Source organism: Pavona decussata, unplaced genomic scaffold, assembly GCF_977016875.1.
Source record: "Pavona decussata unplaced genomic scaffold, jaPavDecu1.1 SCAFFOLD_216, whole genome shotgun sequence".
NCBI classification, from domain to species: Eukaryota; Metazoa; Cnidaria; class Anthozoa; order Scleractinia; family Agariciidae; genus Pavona; species Pavona decussata.
In genome coordinates, this window is record NW_028145621.1 from 419,285 (window position 1) to 439,663 (window position 20,379).

The 20,379-nt window shown below is 38.3% G+C and overlaps 1 protein-coding gene across 3 annotated transcripts; it reads left to right on the plus strand.

The window, feature by feature from the left end:
- The first annotated feature begins 2,475 nt into the window (after positions 1-2,475).
- Positions 2,476-16,698, plus strand: LOC146459800 (neuronal acetylcholine receptor subunit alpha-4-like). 3 transcript variants are annotated; one of them, XM_085088874.1, is made up of 7 exons: positions 2,476-2,821; positions 2,960-3,019; positions 3,139-3,262; positions 6,751-6,902; positions 11,993-12,037; positions 13,320-13,429; positions 14,674-16,698. In XM_085088874.1, the coding sequence occupies exons 3-7, from the start codon at positions 3,184-3,186 to the stop codon at positions 15,719-15,721; spliced, it is 1,434 nt and encodes a 477-aa protein (XP_084945000.1). In that variant the 5' UTR covers positions 2,476-2,821; positions 2,960-3,019; positions 3,139-3,183; the 3' UTR covers positions 15,722-16,698. The 3 variants fall into 3 exon arrangements, with proteins under 3 accessions (XP_084945000.1, XP_084945001.1, XP_084945003.1); XM_085088877.1 differs by having other exon boundaries at positions 2,540-2,604; XM_085088875.1 differs by lacking the exon at positions 2,960-3,019.
- The last annotated feature ends 3,681 nt before the right edge of the window (positions 16,699-20,379 follow it).

Consider the following 20,379-nt stretch of genomic DNA (forward strand, 5'->3'; position numbering starts at 1 on the left):
CGAAAAGTAGGTGTCTTCAGCTGCCATGAGCCGGAAAGATGAAAGAATAAGAAATTAGGTAAGGTTTCTTAGTTCGTGCCAAATTAGAAAAACCTAAGATTTCTGAAAGGCTGAATTCCAATACAGCAATTCAAATCGCTAGCCTGAAGGTAACCAAGTTTTACTAAGATCCTGTCGAAACAGGTTTTAGTTTAAGGTTAAAAGAAGAGTAAAAATTCAACTGAAAATGATTGAGTTGGCAGCGCAGAACCTAGAGGTGTTAAAGTGTGCAAGTGAAGTTAATAATAATAATAATAATAATAATAATAATAATAATAATAATAATAATAATAATAATAATAATAATAGTAATGATAATAATAATAATAATAACTACCTATATAGCGCTTATCCAGTTCTTTCTAGGCGCTTTACAAAGTTGGATTTTAATGAGGTTCGCTAAACTTATCATTATGCGAAGCTCCGCATCAAGGTGCGAGTGAGCACGAGCCCAAAACAAACGTTCATTAAAGACCGGGTATATAATTTTCCAATTTCACAGCTGAAAACACCTAAAGGAAGCAATAAGGATTTTTTTAAGATAATTTTCTAGAGGTGTTGATTTCCCTAATTGCCGAAAACTCAACGACTGTTTCTATGAAGCAAAAATGTAAGACAAGAAAGTAAATAAATATTTAAATTTGCAGCAAGGAGTGAAAAGTATAGAGTAAATAAAATAAAGCTAAACATTATCGTACCTTTTTAACTGAACATTGAAGTTTTAGAATTTCTAGGAATAAGCGAAAACATACGTTTACAATTTTTTTTCTGAAAATTTTTTCGACTTATTTCTTCGGTGAGTTTAAACGATCTAGTAAGTTTTTTACACAGGATTGTAGTCATATCCTGTACGTATATTCTGTGAGTGGTTTTCGTTGTTCATATACCCTAACTAGAACCATGGAACGTAATTTTTTCCAAAGTAATTAGGTATATACTTAGCTTCTTCAATCCATTTTGTTAGACTCCCTGACAAAGTCTGTGTTTCAGACGAAACCAGTCGGAGAAATAAAACGAGTTGACAAGATAGGTTGCTTTGTACAGCTCACTAGTATTCCTTCAAAAAATTATCTTTGTTCCTGTCTATCTTACCTGCACTTTTCTGTAATATGCTTTGTAAGTAATGTATCTAATTACGTGTTTTTAACATTTCGTTGCGGTTAGTTTATACTGTAATTTTGACTCTTTCCATCGCGCAAAACTACATTTCAATCCAGGGTAGGCCCGGGAGCTCATAAGCCCTCGGCTTCTAGTGCAAGGTTCCCCGTCATCAAACAAACATCGTAGTTGTATCACTGTAAATACCAGTGTGACGAGACAAATAAATTTCCTTCCTTCCCTTTCTCATGAAGCATGGAGCCCTTTCACTCGACCGAAAGGCACTTGATCATCATGAACCGTTATCATTGTTGTATTGTGTTAAGGGCCTACTGACATGTGTCAAGTGTTAACACCTTTGACGTAAACATAACCACAAAAGGAAGAGATAAATGTGATTTGCTCATACGTGGGTTCCGGCGTGCTTGTGCTAATGACGAGGATTCACTCTCCACAGCAAAGTTCTTCTCGATCTTTTGTACATCACTTATCGCAGTCAAGAAAGAACGTTCTGGGGTCGATAATGAAAAGCATTAAAATGAAGAGCAAAGTGAACTTTTCAAACACAGGCTGTTGTTTGGGTGGTCGCTACGGAAGCTGTTTTCAAAAGGCCACTTCAAAGACAAACAGAATCGAATTGTAGCCTGGAGCTAGAGTGGGCGCTCTTGCTGGGTCGAGTCATGCGTGAAATCAAACTGTAAACGGAAAAATTAGATTTACGTAAGCTGTTCCTTGATAATTCTATAGATGCATATTCTTGTAGCCGACTTGGAGAGATAACCCAAAGTATGACTCGCCGAGTAGAAAGATACTTTCCTCAAAGTGCCAATTCGTGATTCTGAAGCGTACAGTTAGCTTGCACGCGTGATTCAGCGCGCGTACTTAGGATGAGTGCCCCCCATCCCTCCCCTCCCCTAATGATCAGGTAGTTTTCCTTTGCGGGCTATAGGAACATGCGGATATTTCAATAGAACCACAAGCTAGTGTCAACAACGCGAGTTTGCAAACCCTGATATTGGCCTTCAGTTTGGCAAGACAGGGTGATCCATCATAACCAAGTTTTGCAATTTAAATTTCGTTGTCGTCTCGCTACTTCACAATGGAATTCAGTAAATTAAACTTCAATTTGTTTTTTTGGTGAAGTTTGATAGTACTCGAAGGTGCAGGAAAGGTTCAGGTAATAAAAGCAACGCTTTATTATTATAATATTGCTATCAATCTAGAGTCGCAGGTTGTTATCTCGAAACTTCAATTACTTAAGTAAATATAGTGCCAAAATAACAATTGATAGTTCTGAAATGGTTGCATGACGTCGGCGCGTTTAAGTCTGGTATAAACACAAATTCTTGTCTTTAATATATTTATTATTTAATATTTGTAGAACAACATCCTTTGAGGTGTTCCAATGGCTTGCGGAGGTTTTCATCAGCTTTCTAAAAACAGCAGTTTGTTTTCACTATCGCCCCGGTATTAATCTTTTGTTATGTACAATTATGTTCTGGATAACACAATGGACTTGATTAATTCAAGCTTTAATTAAACAGTCTCCAAAGGGATGTTTTTGACATGCTAATAGTAGGCAAAGTATTTTATAGCTTTAACACTAATTTACATCTCGTAAAGAGCAGATTGTGGTCTGTTGAGCTTGACAGAAAAAAGTGCTTGTTTCTACAAATCGAAAAAGGTGCATAAATTTGTGTGACGTTGGTGACTCCGCATATATACCGCGTTGGAATACTTACGTAAATGATTAAGTGTATGATTAAGAATTGTGTGCTCTAAGATCCGTATCTACGCTAAGATCTTTTGTACTTCCGAATAGGAGAAATTTCTGCAGATAGTTGGCGCCCGGCGCTTATAAACGGAACAGGAAAAACGAAAAGCAAGTAGAATTGACAATCGTTTATACATATCACTGAAAGCTTTAAAAGAACTATTAAACTGTTATGGTCTGGAGATCAGAGACTAATAACAACCCGAGCTTTCGCTTTCTTTATTCAGGTGTCGTCGCAGTTGGAGTTTGCAGCGAGGTGGACACAGGGAAAGATGGCTGCCTGCAGCGTTAGAACCAGTTGCCTGAAGTTTTTTTCACTCGCTTTGACGTTAGTGGCCATGAGATGTTCATGTAAGTACTTTGGTAAACTTGTGCATGTTTGAAGGTAAATATCACAAGAAACGGTGAACGTTCTTGTTAGTGTGCTAGCTGGGTATAGCTCTGATGATTAAGCTTGTGTTGTACAAAGCTGAGCAGTTTCCGGAATACTAACAAGTGAGTGTGTGTGCGGCTATGATCAAATGCTGACTGATATAGTGTGCTCTTTGAACAAATAATCACCGGCACGATATTTCTAACGGCGAGGTGGGAAAACAAATCGGACTGTTCATTGCCATGCGCTCTATAACACCTGTACTGTTTCCAGAGCCTGCACGCGAACTAACTAACTGTTAGTAACTGTTTACTCCGCCACTAGCGCTCGTTTTTAACCACATGGAGCCCTACGAATCTACCGAAGACTGAAACAACGCCAGTAGATTAAAACTCCGAGCGAGCCTTACAGTTTTTCTCGTTGACTTGTTACCTATTAACGAAATGTGTAAATCTTTTGTACGAGAAATATTTCGGTTTATTCGTCGAGAACAACTTCCTTGCCGTCTTCCGCAATCTTTGCGTTATGTCATAAGAGCGGCTTCACATGTTCAGCGAATATCTTTAGTTATAACTTCACTTCTCATGCACCTGGGTTCAGAAATTAAACTTCTTTATCTTCTTCCATCTCCTATCTATCTCAAATCCTTCGCCTTCCTTTAATTAATATTAACTATATGTGAATAAGAGTTTGGAAATACGAGTTTTAATGTTACTCTGTCATAACGATGCAATGCTATTAAAGCAAACCAATTCGAAAGTAAAATTTGATCTGATGCCGGAATGAGAAATTTCACCAACTAGGACAAACATCGAGTTCGGTTATTCGAATACGAACCACTCGTTGAACTGAAACAAAGCTATTACAATGAACAGGCAAGTCAGGGGTGAAGCGCAAATTGTGACCGATACGTCAATTTTTTTATGTACCGCTTGGCCGTGTTAAGATTTCGCTTGTCGAGTAGTGCTTGCAGTGTTCTGTTTAAAAAATGCTAGTTTTCTAAGATAAACAAAAACCATTTTAATTGTTCGTGTATGCCTTTGTGTTTGCGGTGAAGTCGTTTTAGTTATAACTGTTGCGTAAGTGTTTCATGGATGGAAGGCCAAAGTCCTCATTTCACGATCCATAAACCAGAAAGCTTTCTTTATTACATGTGGGTTAGTTACTTTAGTCTCGGAAACGCCCGTTTTATTTCATCCTTTCTCCGTTGTAGTTAGCCGGTCAATACAGCCCTAACTTAATTGCGTTTTATCTCACGTTTGAGCGAAGTGCCCAAATTACTCGAAACTTTCCGCAATTTTGACAATTTGTTTTGACGTATGAAAGAGTTGCTAGGGGACGAAAACCTTCCCAAAAATTTATTCGTCGGCAGCGGCGAATTAGATAAAACTCGGCGACAAAATTAGTGAAGATACTGCCTAAATGTAAATCGTTGTGTAAGGCGCATTAGAATTTTCCAGTATTTGGTATCCTAAAAGCAGATTTTCGCTATTTCATGGGGATTAGTTTAAGACAGTCACAAAAGTTCGAGAGTCTTCGTAGATTTCGATTTGCGTGTCACAGCGGTCGGAATCTCAAGCTTATTCTGCTCAATGTTATTAAACGTTTAGCGTCGAAAAGATTAAAAAACAATTAGAAATGGAATTATTAATCCTCTCGAAAAGACGAGTATTTGCCACGGCTGAGGGAAGGAAGTAAATATCGGAAGCGATCTTTTTAATGTACATAGATGAAACAAGTAAAATGATAAAAATTAATTTCTAGTTAATTCTACTGAAGATTTCAATTTCTTACTATATTGTTATAAAGAGAATTTTCCGTGTCGTTCACTGTTGCACAGTTCCTCTTTCTATCACCTGCGCTTGCATGTATATGTAAACAAGCACGACTTAATTGCGTTCATGTCATTTTGAACTGAACAAATTGTGGGTGAGTTTTTTTTTGTAATTCTAGCTGAAGTGCTTTCACTCCGGCTTATAAGACTTCCTTGTTCCACCACGCTCGAAACGTTGTTCGTGTTAACGTGATGGCTCGTTTTAACAACAACACCAACATGGATATCTTTCCAGTAGCATTTTTCTTTGAATTTCAAAATCTTCCCATCTTTTCACCGATCTATTTTGGAAGATTCTAAAACAAATGCTTCAGGATTAACAAGATTCGTTAGAGCGCGTGTAACTTTGTTGTTAGTACGTCTTTTAAAAATTCCTCTAGGGTGCGAGGCTGACAGTTTGACTTGATGCAGGAATGGGCCTTGTTCATAAATGGCAGCCGATTAACTCTTTTCGATATATGTTTATTAGCCTTACCAGGATCCCGTTAATGGGCTCGTGGCCCTCCTAACTCATTTTAGATTGAGTTAGCAAAACTCAAAAAACTTTTAAAGTCTTTTGAGTTGGGCTAGAAAGGCTAGTTTTTATCAAAACAGAGGATTAGTTTATCAGCCACCATTTATGAACGAGGTCTATCCTACTGTACGATGATGTGAGGTGGGAGTGGGGGTGGAGGGTCGGAGTCAAAAGGAGGATAGTGGGGTTGGGATGGAAATGTTCTTGGGACGTGATTCCCACGGGCGGCTATTACTGTAATTGTCTCTCAATTGCAGACCTTCCCTCAAATGGGGCTCCCATGATGTTATGAAAACTGTGGTATTACTGTAATTGTCTCTGACTCAATTGTAGACCTTCCCTCAAACGGGTGCTCCCATGACGTTATGAAGACTGTGATGACTGCTAATTCCTCGATTAAGCGCCCACCCTTTTTATTAGATACCTGCCATCAAATAAGTATGCTCGGGCAATTGTTTAAGAACTGAAATACTTTCCGTAAGAATATTCATTGTGCGCAATTTGGCACCCAGAGGGCAGGAAAAAGTTGACTTGAAACAATTGTTTTTCACTGGTTACTCTTTTTCTCTACTAATTGCGATTAAATTTAAAACAAAAAAGCCCAAACAAACAGCACTACAGGAAAGTGCTACTCATTCACTTTCATTTGGACTGGTCGCACCTTAAGACTTCATCCACATGTTAGGGCCACCTTTGTACAGCATAATAAACAGTACCACAGCAAAGTAATGCTCAGAAGCTTTCATTTAAATGGTCATACTGAACGATTTTGTCTACAGACTCAAAAGTGACAACCACCTGTACAGCATTATAAACAACACCACGGCAAAGTACTGCTCAGAAGCTTTCATTTGAACTGGTCATACTTAACGATTTCATCCACAAATTCGAAAGTTAGAACCACCTTGTACAGCAAAATAAACAGCACCACAGCAATGTACTGCTCAGTAGCTTTCATTAACGATTTCATCCACAGACTCGAAACTTCGAACCACCTTGTACTTCTCAGTAGCTTTAGGTCCCGTCCACACGTATCCGTTCTCGTTTGAAAAAAAGAAAACAACTTTTAGTTATTCCATGAATTTTAACGCTTTGTTGTTCGTATTTCTCTATCGCAGGTTGTCAAGCTCAGCTAAATCGAACAAAAATCGAACAAACTCTGATAAAGGCTTTATTCAAAGACTACGACTCGGAAGGCAGACCGGTTTTAAACCTGTCACAACCTGTTTTAGTCAAGTTTGGACTGGCTTATAGCAATCTACACAGTTTGGTAAGTACCCATGAACAGGAGAGTAGCAAATATTTGTAAAAAAACAAAAAACGTTCCCTAGCTTTCTTCTGCGCGGTTAAGAGCCTTATTGATCGTGATACGTTGTATTTCCTAGTCGCGTCAAGTTACCGATAATAACCAAATATGCTCTTTGTTGGACTTTTAGTCCATTCACCGCTCAAAGTAAAGCGTATTACTTGTGTGTCCAAACCTAAAACCAATGTAATTACTCTGACCAATCACAGCGGACGCAACCAGCGAAATGAACCAACGAGAATTAGCTTAGAATTCGGCCCAAAAACGGCGCCAAGAGCGGGAAAACTCGTGCAAGGATGTCTGTTGTTCACAGAGAAAACTAGTCCAGGAAAGCCAATTTTATTTCAAGCTGGCCGAAATGTTTTACTCCGAGTTCCCATGATTGGTGGGGAACAGGGATGGCGCAGTGGTGAGAGCACTCCCTCGCACCAATGTGGCCCGTGTTTGATTCCCCAAGTTGACGCCATTATGTGGGTTGCGTTTGTTGTTTGTTCTTGTCCCTACTTAGAGGGCTTTTCTACGGGTACTCCGGTTTTCTTCCCTCCGCAAAATCCAACGTTTTCAAATTCCAATTCGATCAGAAAAATATGGACACCTTCGAAAGAACGATTACATTTATTTTATGCACGATTTCCTGGGATCCACTACCGCTCAGTTTTGTGTTTTCTGGTTCCGACGTTCTGAAAGGCTAGGGAAAAAATGGGCCTGAAACACTACACTTTTTTAGATTGGTTTCTTTAATGGTTGATGAAATGCTCAAAGGCTACACCCAGCAAGCTGTATTCCGTGCCTTGAACAAACGTGGTCTTCCGCGTTCCCTGTGACTTGTGAAGCGACGGGCATGCGTGGTAGAGATACAAGGGGCTTCTCTACACACTTTATTAAAACGTTAATAAAATTTTGCTGATACTAGGACATAATTCAGCGCTCGGTTCAGCGATGTTTGATCGTTTCCTAATTACACACCGTACTACTCAGGAGCCGATTATATTGCAGAAAAGTACGGCACAATTTAGAAGGGCATTTGAATTGTCATTCTCTCCAAAGTCGTGTAAAACAGAGGCGATTTGACTGAGTCATTTTACAAGCTACTTTTCATTTATAGTAATCTCCTTGACAATGGCATCATGATGACTCCGAAATGTCGGTTTTTGTCGTTAGTTTTCATTTTTTTTACTTTAGTAAATCGTTATTGATAAAAAAACGTTTTATTTTTAAATTGTTCGAAATAACGGCTTGTTCAAAAAAATATATGTTGTTTACATATGATCGTTCCCAAAATCTATCCTCTTAATAGTGGTTGCGTTGCCCGCTGTCAGGGCAAGAAAAAGATTGTAATATGCTTTCATATTTTCACTTGTTATCAAATGCTTTCTCGAATAATAATTGCTTTTATAATCAATCTTTGATTAATTTCCGTCCTGTGCTGTTTTATTTTTTCTTCACTGATAATCGAGTCCACCCTGTTTCTTTATCAACAAAGAATCTATTCGAGTTTTTGCTATCGTTTAAACTTGTTATACTTCTTTTGCTAGAAAGTCTTTAAAATGTCTTGTCTTCCATCAGAACGATTTACTGTGCAAAACAACTATGCAAAAAAAATTATGACGGTCAAATAGTTGAAACCTTTCTTATTAAGAGGCTACAGAATACTTGGAAAATAAAGAAAAATTCAATTACGTTTTTGCAAATGATGAGCTTTAATTAGGGTGCCAAGTTCACCCTAAGGTGATTTAAAGAATCTAGGGTCCTAAATTATTAACTATTTGTGTTAGTTATTAAATATTACTTATTGGAAAATAATTCTTGTTCATAAAAAATAATCGCAAGGGCAAACAAAAAGTGGAATAACCCTTTGTGGAGGTGAGTTCAATTGTGGTTTGAAAGGCAGAGATATTTTTAAATTGCTCCAGTCGTCTCGGCAGAAAAAAAGAGTTTCTTGTTATCTTTGTTTTCTTATTTTTACGGAGAAAGAAGATTGTTGAGTTATTCAGGATGCAGGTGGTGATGTGTATGTTCTTAAGGCAGTTATCTTGCTTTTTCATCTGTGAACAAACATTGCAATTGTTGGGAAAAACAAAACAAATAATTTGTCCATCGTCTCGTAGACCACCAACAAATTCGACGTAATTATCTTCCTTATTATAGAAAATTAACGCTTGCAGTAATTGATGTACTTGAAATGAGCGCTAACGAAGGGGCTGCATTTTCAAATGGAGGAAATTAACACCGGTGAGCTGGGAGGTACTATTAAGATATTCCATTAAGATAGAAAACGGGGATGATTCGAAATATTTCGTCCCAAATACACAAAAACGAATGCTGAGAAATGACAACAGGTCTGACAGCTGGAGTAATCCAAAATATCCTAAATGATATTTAGAGGCTGAAGTATGCTAAACTAAGAAAAGTGCTGTTTAAATTTTAAATTGTCCTTCCCAGATAATTTGGAGTATAACAATAGATATTAAGAAAATAACGCTCCACCTTATTAAGGTCGTGCAAATCAAGGCCAAAAGAAAATAACGCGAACTTCATTTCATGGAGCGTTAATTTCCTATGATGAGGTATAAATGATTGATTGATCGTACGGAAATAACGTGTTTTGATGGTCTTTACTCCCACGAGTCTCCTGTAGCTCAGAAGTAGAGCATCCGGACTAGTAATCGGAAGATCATAGGTTCGACTTCTGTTGGGAGAACTCGGATTTTCTTTTACCGAGTATGCCTCTATCACCGACTGCAACCAGAAGGCATTGACAAACTTTTTGTTGTTTTTGTGGTTGTTTTATGGCAACAAAATTATGTCTATAAGAATCTGATTTTCTTTTACCTTTTTTTTTTTTTTTACTTTAGAGTGGCTTTCTTTTGAAAACGGGAAGTGAGAACTTGTAACTGATGCTGAGTGTGGGAAACATTCCCCGGGGGTTACTCCTCGAAATTTCTGGCGGGGCTATGCAGCTCGGTTCTACCAACCCTGGCCCTATTTCAGACCTAAATGTATAATTCTCCGGCACTCTTTTCCAGACCTGGCCTCCAAAATCCATACCCATTTTTAGCCCTAGTTTCTAGACTCCATTCCCGTTTACAGTCTCTCAGTCCAAAATGGTTGAAATCTATACCCTATTTCAAACTAAAACGGGTCGAAAACCACACCCTTTGGCGTCGCACATACCTATTTAGCTTATATGGGAGAGTACTCCGCAACCCCTCTCTGAGATATTTACCCGACGTCAAGCGCGGGGAAATATGTTACCGAGAAAATATCAGAAATTTTGCAATCGGTGCCGAATGCCAAGCGTGAAAAGCCTGCTTGGAGCTAAATGTGGGAAACGTGTTTGTAGCTGTCGTTGTAAAATTACGAGGGAATATGCTGTTGGTGCCACTGTGTTTGCACCAAATACATGCTTTCCGGCGTTTAACAGTTGAAAGGTGTACTGGTACCAAGTGATCTTTTCAGTATACTGCAAAGAAGTCCTGTATTCCAATGACAAATTCAGAGCTGTTTTGCTACGTTTTGTATGCACCTCAAAAAGTTGTGCGTCAGAAAAAAAAAAGCATTAGAGAGGTAAACACTTTCACCCTAACTGGTAAGCGGACGTTCGGGAAGCAGAGAGATAATTCTCCTCGATTAAGCTTTTAATAAATAATAATGTAATTAAGGGAAGGAAATGAAGTGTAGACCTCTAACACACGGTAAAACAACATTACCAGATAAGAGCATAGCAGAAATTAATGTGTTTCTCAGAGGGGCCGGAAATTTGGCCTTTTCAGAATTTGTTTTGAAAAATCAATGTTCTTTCGTCATTTATACCCCTCACTGTGTTTCCTGTTTATTGTCAAGGTTTGGTATTCTTTGTAAGGTCCTTCCTCTCTGATAAGAGAGCCCCTCCTCTTTCATTAGTAGGCATTCATTTAATTTTGCGTTACTGTGGTTGTATGGGCCACTTGCTATGAGCGCTACATCTACATCTCCGTCTATCGAAAAATGTAAATACTATCCGTGGTGCAAATTATCGCTCTGGTACAAAATATTCTATCAAGAAAGCTAGAGGGTTTTATCAACATATATTTTATCCCTTTACAAGTCATCTTCAACCACTTTGTATTTGTGTTGATGTAACAAGTTATCAGAACTGACAATAAGATATGTGTAGGAACGAATATCACGTGGAAATGAAAGTGGTAACTTACCTCGGGATTGTCATAGCAACCTGAGGTTGTGCTAGGGCGTTTGAGGTGCAACATCAGCACATTTCAATATTTTAAGGCAAAATTAAAGAAAAATAGCAAATTATATCCAGTTCTGCCCTATGATGTATTACTTGAATAAAAGTTCTTTTTGTTGTGTTCCTTTACTCTACCTGGATAGGATGCTTGTCCACCGCAGGGATATCCCCAGAAATGATTTTGTTGAGTTTCCCAAATGGTTCGCTGTAATCGCTTATTTGCTCATTAATGCACCTGATGGAGAGAAACGTGGAGTAAAGGGTCTTTTCTAATGAAACAACATGCCTCCACCCCAGTCGAGATTTTAATGTCTTGGAGAGATGATGCGCTGTTTAAATTACAAGCTTTTGAGAAAACATTAGTTGCCAAAGAACCGAATCAAGTTGTGGTGTTTTATTTAGGGGGATTAGGTTGGAAAGGTGGAGGATAGATTTATTGTAAATTGAAGAGAATTGATTCAGTGAACTTTACGCAAAGCGCACCAAACTCTCCAACACAGGTCAGGTCCCTTTTCCGATGCCTGTGGCTGCTATATATTATGCTCGACTGCAAAATATCCTAGTATTAAGGATGCACTTTTCCTAGGCGCGGACACGTATCTGCGCACAACTTGATGGGTGTCGTTTTTCTACCTAATGTTCGAAGTGCCCAGCAAAACAACCTCTTTATTCTTTGTTTAAAGATAACTCACTTAGAAAAGAACAGTATTTTTGTCAGGATATGTTTTTAGTCATGTGTGACAGATGTAACAGGCACCACCCATGTCCCCATTTCAGTGTTCCAACACCTCACGAGACCCTTAAGTTAAAATTTGCTTCTTTGCAGGATGAGAAAAATCAAGTTTTAACAAGCAACGTTTGGATAAGACAGGTAACTCAAATTCACAATACTTTTAATAAATACAGTTGTGGGATCTTCTTTACATTTGTTCGAATTTTGAGAAAACTACGTTACTTTTACTAGTGCATGTTTAACTTTTTCAACAGGTGACTTCAATTTAAATTTTTAACTAAAGAAGGATCAATAGCTCGGTTGAACCTGAGGAATCTTTAGATTCTTCCATATTGTTCTGCGGGTTTTGATAAACTTGGTAGTCTAGGGCAATCTTCAGTAATCTTCGCATCCTAGTCCTTAAACCCTCTCGTCCTTTACTAGTCGAGCGCAAAGTACGCGTAGGAGACTGGGAGCGTTTTTCTCGTCCGCTGATGACAATCGATGACGTCATGAGTTCGGTAGCTTGTGGGTCTCTTCGGTAATTTTAGAAAGTCTTTTGAGTAACTGTTTGGTATTATTCGTGAGACATCTGTAACCCGCAGAAGGTGCCCATGAAGATATATATGTCTCAGGCAAAAAACTCGATGATTATCAACCTTTGAATAACATTATCACCTAACCGTGTGATCAGTTGTCCGGGTGCCTTTGATTTCACTTCTCCTTCCTCATATAATTCCTGTTTCCAGTTCTACGCTGCCCTCTGAAATACCCTAAGGACTATAGTAAGAGGACCAAGAAACGATGGGAAGTACATTGTTTCGAGTGTTGCTAAGATACCATTATTTCATCCAATCACAACGCTTTAAAGACAATCGAAATTGTGTTCAAATTTAATTATGACGTCGTACGGTCAAAACCACTCTCTACGCTCCGACTGGTAGAAGGTTGGTTGGTAGGACGAAAAGGACCAACTTAACAATCCGTTGGAAGTCATCCCTGCACTCTCATCTTACGAGCTGGAAACATTTTTTTTACCCAACGTTTCTGGGGGTCTTCTTGAGTCGAATTTTCAAAATAGCGGCACTAAAAAGCCAATGATAGCTGTTGAATTGGAGGGCCATCGGAGAGATTAAATTGGAAGGAAACAGGGATTATGTGCGGAAGGAGAAGTAAAATCAAATACACAGGACAACAGATCAGACGATTAGAGATAATTTTATTCAAGTGTCGATAACAGTCAGCTTTTTGCCCTAGTCAACACTACTCGAATTCCATATTTTCCACTGCTTTTGTTCCAAGGGTAGCCGGGAGAGAAAGGTGTCTTCAGATTAATTACCTTCGAAAATTTTTGTTGCAATATTTGCACAACTACCCTCCTTTTGGCCTGCCTGTGACAATATTGAGAACTTGTTTCCAAATATTGTTATATTTACGACAGCAATGGCACGATCCGTGGTTGACTTGGGATCCTTCAAAGTACCAAAATTTGAGCTCCATCAATATCAGTCCTAACTTGGTATGGAAACCCGACATTGTTCTGCACAACAAGTAAGTTCGATTTTATTTGCGATCCAGTGTAATGCTAGGCCGAGTTTAAACTCCGAATCATGTTATGTGCAAAACAGTAACAGCTTGGATCATGCAGGGGTACCCAAAGGTACTCTCCATCAGATTATCTGTTTGGAAGGCAGTGATAGTCTTCAGAGTGAATTGTGATGAGAAGCTAACGTTTCCTTTGATGAAATGTCCCCCCACCCCCCCCCTTCCCAGACTTCCGTATCATGGAAAAATTAATCGATTTCTGTTGTTTTCGAAAGGACAAAAAATTTCGGTTAGAGCGCTAAGTAAGGCCAAGGGATTCTTTTTCCCAAAAGTATCTGCGACTGAAAATTTTCTCGTTGGGCCTTATTATGTTCACTCGGCTGCAAAACAATAACAGGTTTGGTTGTGGTTTGATACAACTCTAAGAACTACAGATCATAAAAAGTCGAGCAGATATCCAACAAGGTTTGTCTTACCCAGCATTAAATAATATTCTGGCTACTCGCATCTCTTTGTTTCCCGACCTCCGCCATTCATGGCCTCTTTACATAATATTACCCAAGTTCCCACAATTTTCCTACTTCTTATGTAAGTTTAGATATCGATACCATATATTTTCGATATCACTGAAACTTGAATTTTCCTGAAAAAATACCGATACCTGCAAGGAGTTGTTTCGATACCGTTCGATACTCCTTACTTGACCGCTTGCAGAAGAAGCTGCATGTATATTCCTCGCTGTGTTCGACAAAATGCTTGTTCATATGTGAGGTAATTCAAGTAAGACCATTTTTTTACTGTGTATTGTTCAAGACGTGAACAGTCTTTCATTTTTTGATCTAGTGGAGTTTCCTCTAGTTGCCCGGCCACTTTCTTCTTTTTCGACTCGACCTACCATGCACACTACCTTTCGCTTCAACACGGGCGGGTGTACAGTAGTTTTAAAAGTCATAACATGACCATCGAAAAAACCCAATTGTTTACTAAATATTAATGAGCTCCGTCAGACCGCTTGTATGTTGGGAGACGTTGCACTTGGCTTCAAGCTATGCAGATTGTACCCAAAAATAAACAGTTTGTAGCTTGAGTTTGTTTTCCCTCCTCGTCCTTGTTGCGAAGGTCTTTCTCAGGGCTCTACCGTTTCTTGCTCTTCAGTTTTACTGGTTTGACAATCGCAAGACACGTAAACTATTATTCTTATGAAAATAAAGTCGATTTATCGTGGTTCACATTTGTATTCATGTCCACAGCGTGAACGAAGAAGGTGACCATGGGGAACAGTACCTGTTTGACACTAAGGTCATCATCAGCAGTGATGGCACAGTCACGTGGCTCTCTCCTAATCTCATCAAGAGCTCGTGCAAAATCAATGTCAGATACTTCCCCTGGGACACGCAGACCTGTAAGCTCAAGTTTGGCTCGTGGACTTTTGACGGGCTCAAACTCGATCTGGATTTTTACGGGGGCACTCCAGGAGCCGACTTGGCCTCCTTTACGCTGAATGGGGAATGGATTTTGTTGTCGGCCGACGCGAAGAAAAATGTCGTGATCTATGGGTGCTGCAAAGAGCCTTACCCAGATATCACTTTCTACATCAAGATAGAACGGCGGAGTCTGTTCTACATAAACAATTTGGTTGTCCCTTGCATTGTCTTAGCGCTTCTGACGGCAACAGCTTTCCTATTTCCGCCAGAAACGGGAGAGAGGATCTCGCTGACAATCACAATTCTCTTAGGAATGACTGTGTTTATGATAGTGGTGGTGGACGCCGTCCCATCTACATCGGAGGTCACTCCCTTGATAAGCACTTACTTCTCTGTGGTCATGATTGAGATTTCCCTGGCTCTCCTGTGCACGTGCATCAGTCTAAACATCGAGCACCATCATCCTAAAATGCAGCTAACCGGTTGGTTCCGGTATTTCCTGTTTGACGTGTTAGGGCCCATACTCAGCAGAAGCTCTGTGAAGAGGATGAAACAGAAACAACTCAAAAACAAGGAAATAGAAGCGTGCGATGGTTACGTGAAAGAAAACCAAGTCGCACCAGAGGACGATAAAATTTCTGTCAACGACATGACCCAGGACGAACTGAAAAACGTGAACGTTGCCGAGAAAGAAGTAAAAATCAAGGGCATGGATAAAGTGACCATGTTTATTGATAAAGCTTTTTCAGAGGACAGGAGAAAAATGGAGTGGCATGTGGCTGTCAACGTTATTGACAATTTCTTTTTCGTACTGTTCATTATTACCATTATTATTTCTTCGCTGATAATTTTGACAGCGAAAACTGAAAGCTGAAACTGAGGTGGTTAGCAGTGAAGTAAAATTGAGTCTTGACAATTAGACAATGACGTCATGGCTTGACTGGTCAATAACGAGAGACATCAAGCCATCAAGCCATCAAGTAAGAAGGCTGTAAACTACGATTAAGTCCTCTCGGGAATAACATCCCGGCTTAATGGTTTAACATTTAATGACGTTAAGCTTAGAAAGCTTTCACGTAAAGTCGAGTTTTCACAGCCAATAACATAACCGGTGAACAAGCCACTAACCAGAGGTATTAAGCTTAGAAGGCTGTCAAGAACGATCGAGTTTTACAGCCAAAAGTAACGGCTTAACAGGGCAATAAACAGAGACATTAAACACATTAAACTGTCGAGGACACGTAATCACGTCTTCGTGGCCAATAACATCACAGCTTTACTGATCTATCAGTTCCATAATCTTTTTCCGAGTGTTCCTGTGTCACTGACTGTGAAAAAACCTCTCTCAGTTCCATATCATATCCAAAGACATAAACAAAGGACTATTTCATTGACGCTCACTCATGGTTTTCACCCGGTCGACCATGAGAGACATACAATAACAAGACTATGAGTTCAAATCATTTAACAGAGCTTTTTTAATGAATGTTTTATTCACATAATTCTACCATTGTTACATTAGTTCTTCTTAGCTGTCGTTTTTCCATCTCGTTTTTGTGTCTGAACATCGTTTTCCCACAAATATAAAATAGTTCCGTAGTTTTTTCCTTCTCGGTAGATTCTTTTTTTTTTTTACTTTCCTCCTCCAACTATCACACATATGTGACGATAGCGTGTTTAGAGCCCTCGATGGCTCAAAATAGAGGATCAAGTAAATCTCTGTGTTAGTCCCTAAAGGCTCTAAACGATTCTTATTAGGTTCCTATTGTTAAGATTAGCTCTTATCCGTATGGTTTTACCAAGCAAATAAAAAAATATATATATTTAGTAAATAAATAAATAGTACTTCACAACAACAAAAACATTGTGTCTGAACATCGTTTTCCCACAAATATAAAATAGTTCCGTAGTTTTTTCCTTCTCGGTAGATCCTTTTTTTTTTACTTTCCTCCTCCAACTATCACACATATGTGACGATAGCGTGTTTAGAGCCCTCGATGGCTCAAAATAGAGGATCAAGTAAATCTCTGTGTTAGTCCCTAAAGGCTCTAAACGATTCTTATTAGGTTCCTATTGTTAAGATTAGCTCTTATCCGTATGGTTTTACCAAGCAAATAAAAAAATATATATATTTAGTAAATAAATAAATAGTACTTCACAACAACAAAAACATTGTGTCTGAACATCGTTTTCCCACAAATATAAAATAGTTCCGTAGTTTTTTCCTTCTCGGTAGATCCTTTTTTTTTTACTTTCCTCCTCCAACTATCACACATATGTGACGATAGCGTGTTTAGAGCCCTCGATGGCTCAAAATAGAGGATCAAGTAAATCTCTGTGTTAGTCCCTAAAGGCTCTAAACGATTCTTATTAGGTTCCTATTGTTAAGATTAGCCCTTATCCGTATGGTTTTACCAAGCAAATAAAAAAATATATATAGTTAGTAAATAAATCAATAGTACTTCACAGCAACGAAAACATACGCGATAGGTAAAAGCAGCATAGCTGCTGAGGTCGTGTGATACTAAAAATTATGTCTAAATATTAGAATTATATTAATGGCTATTCAAACAAGGTAAAATCTTGTAGTACATTATACTTAATTAAAAGGGGACTAACTTAAGTACCATGTTGTTGTTGCTATGGAAGTTCCTACTTGTCATATAGAAGTTGTTTGGACAATACGTTTCTATTTGAAACTAAGATTTTCAAGATTTTCGTGTCAGCCATATTTGGTAAGTCATGTGACCAGAAAGAAGAAAAAAGGCCTAAATCTCAAACGGTCAAGGAGTACATGTCTGAAAATTGAAAACAGTGCCGATATCGATAGTTAAAGACCGCCAAGGTACAAAACGTGACGAATTAATAGATATCGTAGGCACGCATATGTATCCATTCCTTCAGTCAAGCCAGGTCTATTACTTACAAACAAACTCGTTCCTAGGGTCCACTCTCTTCCTCCCTAATGAATGGACTTTGGTTGCAGCTGATCACGTGACTGCACACGTCATACTTCTCCCCAGTCGGGTTACACTCGCTCTATTATTTTGCTCGCAAGGGCCGAACAGAGATTTTCAAGTGGGCGCAATTTAAGCAAGAGAAATGCAAGAGATCTGGCGCAGTTTCAGGCGGTCTGCAAAGATCGTATATTAAGTAAAAACAAGTGAATTCCAAACGGTCAGAGAAGCAGAGATTGATAATTTCATTTAACTGGACGAAACCTCTCTGACAATACTAAAACACATAGAGACTGAATATTGAGGTTGCGACAACGCAGGCATCATGTTGTGAATGCACTTCCTAAATTCATCTTGTGTAAACGCTAAAATTGGAGCACAGCGATTCTGAAATAGGACTATGGAGCAGTATTCAATTCAATTTATTTGCCATTAACAAAAAAATACAACATAAATACATTATAGACGACACGCAATATTCTTACTATTACAATATTCATACGTGACTATTTACAATATTAAATGTGTTAAAGGCTAGGAAGCCTATATAGAAGCCGGGGGCTTATTAACTATAGGCTTCCTAGAACTATTGGATAAACCATAGAAGTTAAGGGTACTGATTGAAATTTCCAATTAAATTTTTTTTTTTAAAAGAAGAAAAAAAAAAAAGGAAAGGAAGAAAAAAAAGAAAAGGTAAAGAAAAGGTGTGTAGCTCAACAAAGAGTCAATTTAACTTAGAAGGAATTTTTTAAGTCTTTTGCCAAACAAACTGATAGTTTCACTGTTTTGAATTTCACGACTTAGCGAGTTGAAAAACGAAGGACCTTGAAACCGAATTGAGAATTTTCGAAGATTAGTTCGACAATAAGGTATATAGAAAAGGTTGGAATTTCTTGTTTTATAAGAATGTATTTGACTTGCAAGAGTAAACATATCACGAAAATAATTTGGAAGTAAGCTTCTTTTAAAAAGATACATAAATTTACCTATTTGGTATAGATAAATGTCAGAGAATTTTAAAATCTCCTGTTCTTTAAAAAGAACACCGGTATGAGCATCAAAAGAAACTTTTGATATTATTCTAATTATCTTCTTTTGCAGAACAATAATCCGATTTAAATTAGACTGATACGTCGATCCCCACACAGAAACACAATAAATTAAGTAAGGGTAAACTAGACTATAGTACAAGGAACGTAAGGAGGTTTTGGGGAGGCAAAAACTAGACTTATAAATAATACCTATTGATTTTGATATTTTTCTAGAAACACTAAGAATGTGAGGCTTCCATGACAAATGCTCATCGAGGATAACACCTAAAAATACTGTTTCTTTCACACGTTTAATTGCATTGTTGTCAATTTGAATAGATATATCAAGTGTTTGCCTCCTTTGGGGTGGTCTAAAAACCATAAAATTTGATTTTTTAAAGTTAATGGACAGTTTGTTTGCTCGACACCAATGAGTTAATTTAAGCATTTCAGAATTCAAGATTCCAGGAAGCAAGTTAAAATCTTTGTGGGAGAAAAATATGTTTGTATCATCTGCAAAAAGAATAAAGTCCACGACCTTCGACACGTTACACAGATCATTTATATAGAGTAGGAAAAGTAGGGGACCTAGTATAGAACCCTGAGGCACCCCGCACTTAATTTCGCAAGACTCCGACCTAACGCCATTAAATTCCACATATTGTTGTCTATTGCTTAGATAGCTTTCGAACCATCTAAGTGGAGTGCCACGAACACCATAATGCTCTAATTTCGAAATCAAAATGTTATGATCAACGGTGTCAAAGGCCTTGGACAAGTCTATAAAAATACCAACTGCGCATTCCTTATTGTCAATGGCGGAAGAGATTTTGTCATATAAACAAGCAAGAGCATAAGCGGTGGAGTGATGCTTGCGAAAACCATACTGATTGTCAGAGAGAATGTTATGATTATTAAGAAACATTAAAAGACGATTGTACATTACTCTCTCTAGGATTTTAGAGAATGCTGGTAAAACAGACACCGGTCGGTAGTTCGTAAATATATCCTGCTCACCAGATTTAAATAAAGGAATAACTCGAGCAATTTTTAATTGTTTTGGTACAATTCCAGAAGTGATGGATAAGTTAATTATGCATGTAAGAGGTGAAATAATTAAATCGATAGATTCTTTAATTAGGTTCATAGAAATGTTGTCATAACCTACAGCAGTACCTGAACGACAAGTGCTACATATTTCAATAATTTCTTGCTCATTTACAGCATCTAGAAATATTGAATTAACTAGTTTTGGAGGTAAAAAAGAATTGTGCGACTTTTCTGATACAGGAATTTTGCTAGCTAAATTGGGGCCAATATTAGTAAAATATTTACAAATCAAAAATTGACACAGGCTGCAACTCCATCGCTCGCATCCTTGCACTGTAACTCTGGGCATCCAATTTTTAAACTGCGAAATGTAGCTTAGTCCTTTTCGTTTGGCCGCAGAGACATAAGGCAGCGACATTTGAACTAACGGGCATTTGAACTTTACAAAATTTCATTATTCAAATTGCCGCCCTGCGGCGCCAAAGAGTCGTTTC